The following is a 5,735-nucleotide window of genomic DNA, read 5'->3' as shown; positions in this document are numbered from 1 at the left end:
TTGTTTATATTTTAAATTGAACAGATCTGAAGAAATCCTGGCAGATTTGGTGTCGGGGCATTGAACACTGTAAAATGGAACCAGTTGCAGATACTTGAAAGTTAAAGGAATTTAGTTCTTACCATTTCGCAAAGACATGCACTGAATATTTTTACTGCTCACTGTTTATTCACCAGGTAGAAAACATCAGGTTTCTGTCAACCAAATGTTGTGTTTTTTTCCAGCTGCAGCTGGTTCGTGGGAGTTCACAAGCACAGGAACACCAAAGCTTCCTGTGGATAATTCACATCTCATCTATGTGTGCCTCACAGGAATAAGATGATTTAACACCTGCTCTGACTTATCTGTACTGCTCTGTTTGCAAGAAACAAAAGCAGAGTTACAGAAAAGGCAAAGACAGAAGTATTGTCCTCATTCTATCGTCATAAAGTAGCAGATCAACCAAGTGGAACTCTTCTGCCCTCTGCTGGTAAAAGGTCGGAAAGTCTCCTTGTTTTGCCTCTGGAAAAACTGTTCGCAAAACAGCTTCTCAGATGTATAAAAGCACTAATAAATATTATCTTTAGACTTCTTTCTCAGCCCCTTATCACTGAGTCTATGCCACCTGTCTATAGGGCAGGAGCAGGATGCACTCCAGACAGGTTGCCACTCCATTGCAATCAATCAGCATAGGCCCACTTGAAAAAAGTCTAGTTAAAATGTACTGTAGTAAGTTATAAAAGAAAATGCAGTTACATGTTATAAATAACATGTAATTTCTTTTTAAATGCTACAGGTATAGTCTACTCATATTCATGGTATATGTGTTGTTTGTTTGTACTGTACAGAAAGTATTTTCTTTCTTGGATATTCAGAAAGTGAACTATGTAGGAAAAACTCTCTATCCTTACAAGTGTAGTATCAGAGTACGTGGACCTGCCCGAGAAGCATCCTGGAAACTTATTAACACATCACAGAAATAAATCATCACTGTTTCACCTGCTTGGTTGTTGCCACTTTGCTTTATTCACAACAGCACTGTACAAAACGAATCACAGAAAAACATCTGCCTTCTTGGTAGCACACTTTGCGTGGAGGACCACAGAGCTTTAGCATGAAAAGTAACAACCCTCTAAATGAATTAAAGAAGGCTACTACTAAGACATGGAAGGGAAACAATGGGTATGAAATACTGCATCAGCTGTAAGTGCTCTTAGTCAAAAGCTTAGCAACTTGTCATGTGGCGCCTCTTGTCTGAAGTCGTTGGTGCTTTTGTTTCTCCATATTTCACTGTGTTGTATGCGATGTCCTGCACAACCCATTCAGTCCTAGTGATCACAGCCAAACAGCTCCAGAGCCACTTTGTGCTGCTCAGGCAGGGACCTGGCAGTAGAAAGCAGTTTGGTGCTATCAAAGTGGTAGAAGTGATTTCCTATGATCACCTTAACTCCTCCGGGACCGCACATGGCAGTATCGACTCTCTTGAAGGGTCCGATTGGACGCTCGTTTCCTGCCTTACGTGGGGTGACTTTCAGTTCCACATCATGCATCTGATTACCTGATGGAAAAAAGGCAGAACGATATGGTAAGATATCTATCTAAAAGTCTTAGTTCTTTGTAAATATAATTGTGACCATTTTCAAGTAAGTGCTAAATGACTTATTGTGTCATCTAAGTGATCAAATAACACTACATGATGTAACTACATCATGTAGTTCAAAGCAGTCCTAGAAGTGATACAGGGATAATCAATACTTGCTTTCTGTATTTCTGCCTGTGTTTATACCTTTGATAATGTGAGCAATGTGATGGTCCTCACAGACGAATGCAGCATCAATGGGACCCTCAATGCCCAGCTCCTCCGTCACAGGTTTGGGGTAACCATCGAGGTGGATGTGGGGCTCACCGACTCGGTAAACATACAAATTGTTATTCTTGGGAGAAAAGAGAAACAGAAAACATGGTAAATATGGTGTGCAGAGTTAATGACAGGATCAGAAATGTGCTTCCAGGTGCTTTACCTTGATCAAGTAAAGGTGATTTTCATAAGAGAAAGCGGCGTCCACCTCACTGTGCAGCTCCTTGAAATCATTCTCGATGGTGTCAGAGGTCAGTGTGTCATTGTCATCTTTACGGAGGTAATGGTGGCCTGTGACATAAGAGAATAAATCAAGCTCTGATGAACGCTGGGTGTACAGCCAAACCTCAGACCCAGCCCTGATCATAATGCCGTCACTTCAGTACAGTGATTTAGATGTTGGAACAACATATAAATGTATATGATGTGTTCTGATGTCAGATCTCACCTCTGAAGGCATAAATGTTTCCAGCGTCGTCTGATGTGATGGCATCCAGGTGAACACGGCTGCATCGCTCTCTCTCCACATGGTCGCTGTCAGGACCTGAACAAAAAAAAAATAACAACAACAAAAAAAGTGTATTTTTGTTAAAAATACAAAACATAACTTTGGTCTAGAAAATTACAGTCCCGGAACATCGACAGCACAGAAACGGTATTTAAATCTACAGCTGTGTCAAATTTGAAGTCATATCTGATCACATTGCTCACTTTGCTTTTTAACTTACTGAACTTGGAGCATCTCATGAAGTAGTCGCGGGCCTCTTTGGGGTATTTGCCGTGCACTTCGCCAGTCTTTGGATCAAATTTGGAGAACATGTGCCCGTGGAAGCAATAGTAGTGCTCCATGAAGCGGAAAGCCGATGTGCAGTTTGGCATGGACTTGAACTCTTTCTCTTCTACAGCCTTGCTTTTAAGATCGTAGTGGTAGATTTCGTCCCCTTCAGGGGAAAAAAAGACGCGTGTTTTAAAGTTTTTCCTCGGGTAGCTTTTTTTTTGGAAATAGTGAAAAATGTTCTTGGTCTCATAGGAATAATAACCACAGTTTTCTCACAGTCAGTGAAAACTTTTATTTACCTTTGAAGAAGATAACGGAGTCGTTGGCGCACTCTGGGTGAGGACATTCCACAGCAGCATCCAGATCGTTGGGGATTCCAGGGAAGACTTCAGAGATATCCTTGGGGTAGCCAGCCTCCAGCTTGTGCTTGTAAAAGCTGAACACCTTGTTGTCCTATGTTTAAAAAAAAACACAAGTAAGATTCAACTGACAAGTTGTTAGGCTTTTGCAGTCAAATCAGGAGAATCTCACTTTGTATCGCTTTCAGAAAGCAGTAATGCAGACAACATTTATTTTGCAAAGGCTTCACATTTACAGCAGTTTTCAACCCCAAAGTTTGGGCAGTTGTGGAATGTTGATAAATTTTAATCATCATCACACTTGAACAGCTATAATTACTCATGAGAATGCAAAAAGAAACTGAGAAAGGTATTTGTGGTGCACACCAGTCCAGACATGTCAGATGGCATGATGGAGACTATTTTGCACAGATATGAGTGCAGGTGTGCTTTGCACACAAAATGTTTGAAAGCCACTGGCCTACATCATACCTGTTTTCTAGTCACACTATTCTGCCAGCTCAACTGCAAGGACAGCTGTTGTCTCCCTCTCTCCACTCTAGTCTTGCTATCCATCTTGCTTTGTGTTGTAATTCCTATTGGGTTATTTAAACTGTTTCCTTCTCTGGATGTTTGCCTGTTGCCAAACTCTGTTATGATCAATAACACAATAAAAAGCCATACCAAGAAGAAGAACATGCGGTCGTGGTCGTCGGGGTTGTCTTCAAAGTGCATGTGGAAAGCAGCGTCCACATGGCCCAGGTGATGATGGTCGTCCAACTCAGCGAAACTCTCATTGGAGAGCTCGGCAAGGCCGTGGAAGCCCTTGTATAAATGGTCACCTGACAGAACATATACGGGACACAGTCATTAAATAGAGCCAATCACACTTTTTATGCATGCTGCAGTTCATACTCCATTAGAGCTCTATGATGATCAAACACATTTTAAAAGTATGACATATTCCCAGGTCATAACTTTCCCTCATGCAGTAAATGGCCTGTATTTGTATAGCGCTTTACTTAGTCCCTAAGGACCCCAAAGCACTTTACGCATCCAGTCATCCACCCATCCACACACTGGTGATGGCAAGCTACATTGTAGCCACAGCCACCCTGGGGCGCACTGACAGAGGCGAGGCTGCCGGACACTGGTGCCACCAGTAAGTAACGGGTGAAGAGTCTTGCCCAAGGACACAACGACCGAGACTGTCGGAACTCGAACCGGCAACCTTGCGATTACAAGGCAAACTGCCAACTCTTGAGCCACGATCGCTCAGTGTCAAAATGCCTGCTCATGACTCCTCTATAGATTCTTACCCTTGAAAAAGTATGGGATTCCCTCTTCATTCACTGCAACAGCATCCATCTCAAGACCTTTACAGCGGTCAAGGTCATCTGCAGAATATCAGGTGAAAGTGAGAAGAAGGCTCATAATATAGAACATGACAGCAGTTGTGTTGAGAAATGTCTGTGAATTTAAAAGAATAAAATCTTTCAACTCACAATCATGTTCATGTGGTGGATGACCTCCTCCTTGCCTGGTTTTACCAGCAGAGAAAAGGCATGTTATCACTTTAAGCAATTTCACTCAAAACTTAGGCTCGGACTTTTAGTTTTACAAAATTGTTAAAGGGAAAACGCACGTGAGAGGAGTTTTCAGTCTTCATCTAGTTTTTTACTCAAGCTATACTGTATGAAGCCACAATGTCATGTTGTGTGATATCCAGAGAAAATAATGAGATCATGTGGGGTTAAAACAATTCAAATTGGTGTAGCATACTTACGAAAATATCACTACAATGCTTTTATTATCATAATTTCTTGTCTTATTTTTTCCTGTATCAACGCTGCTTAACTCAGGAAGTATAAAAAGTGACTTTAGCTAAATTAAAGTGTTGCTTTAGATCTGTAATCATGTCTGCATTTAGCACAAACAACAAAAAAAGTTATCTGGAAACATTTTAGATATGCAGCAAAGACACAACATGATGTCCCCTGTAACTCATTACATTAGTATTGAGTTTTAATGAAAAAAATTAAACAAGTGGCATTAAAAAACATTCAGACTGTCTGGGTTTTATCTCTTCATTAGAAGTGCAAGTCCACTTACGAGTGAGCCCATCCCAGGGCTAGGGTAAGCAACAGGATGCAGGAAAGCAGCTTCATGATGAGGATTCCTCTGAGACCAGATAGGCCTGGAGAGCTGAGCCAAAGGTACCCCTGCAACTGCTGCTGTGTTCTTTTATACTGTAGCCCAGTTTAAAAGGTCACATCACAATGGGTACCAGAGGAGGAGGGGACAATGTGCACAACCAGTAGCTTTATCAAAAGACGCCCACAATATTTGATGAGTCCCCAGAGCTGTGCCCCCACAGACCTCCACCTCTGACTTGTCTTTGTTCAAACCACCTACCAGGAAAAGTCCTGGTGCAACAGAGATTCATAGAATTTGATGGGTTACCCCTTTTATTTTTTGGGCACAGAAGTCTAATCACGTATATATCTTATGTCATCATGCTACAGCACTGAATAAAAAGCAGACTTGTGCAATCATCACTTTTGAGAATATGAATGTGGGTGAATATTCCACAGCATTAAAACCTACATGCACACCAGTGCATACCTAATGTCATATTTATGCAAGATTACTGTTTTCCAGAGAAAGGCTCGTCGATACCTGTAGATCATTTGATGTGACAAAAAGTGTACAAAAGCATCTCAATTTATTGATGTGCATAACTGAACCACTTTACTCATCACATGCAACAAATATCTTTTCA

The 5,735-nt window shown here is 41.3% G+C and overlaps 1 protein-coding gene across 1 annotated transcript; it reads right to left on the bottom strand.

Annotated features, from left to right (window-relative positions):
- Positions 1 to 982: 982 nt before the first annotated feature.
- Positions 983 to 5,214, bottom strand: hpxa (hemopexin a). The gene is made up of 10 exons (XM_086265968.1): positions 5,066 to 5,214; positions 4,459 to 4,493; positions 4,273 to 4,350; positions 3,638 to 3,795; positions 2,915 to 3,068; positions 2,566 to 2,778; positions 2,286 to 2,381; positions 2,001 to 2,128; positions 1,766 to 1,913; positions 983 to 1,537 (listed from the first exon to the last, which is right to left on the bottom strand). Exons 1-10 carry the CDS (start codon positions 5,119 to 5,121, stop codon positions 1,308 to 1,310), a joined length of 1,296 nt encoding a protein of 431 aa, XP_086122094.1. The 5' UTR covers positions 5,122 to 5,214; the 3' UTR covers positions 983 to 1,307.
- Between the last annotated feature and the right edge of the window lie 521 nt (positions 5,215 to 5,735).

The sequence above is a fragment of the Aulonocara sp. 'chitande type north' Nkhata Bay genome, linkage group LG16, assembly GCF_057382095.1.
Source record: "Aulonocara sp. 'chitande type north' Nkhata Bay isolate Kocher_YH1m ecotype deep benthic linkage group LG16, A_spYH_male_GT1.1, whole genome shotgun sequence".
NCBI lineage: Eukaryota > Metazoa > Chordata > Actinopteri > Cichliformes > Cichlidae > Aulonocara > Aulonocara sp. 'chitande type north' Nkhata Bay.
Note: the sequence above shows the minus strand (reverse complement) of the source record. Positions and strands in the feature narration are given on the sequence as shown.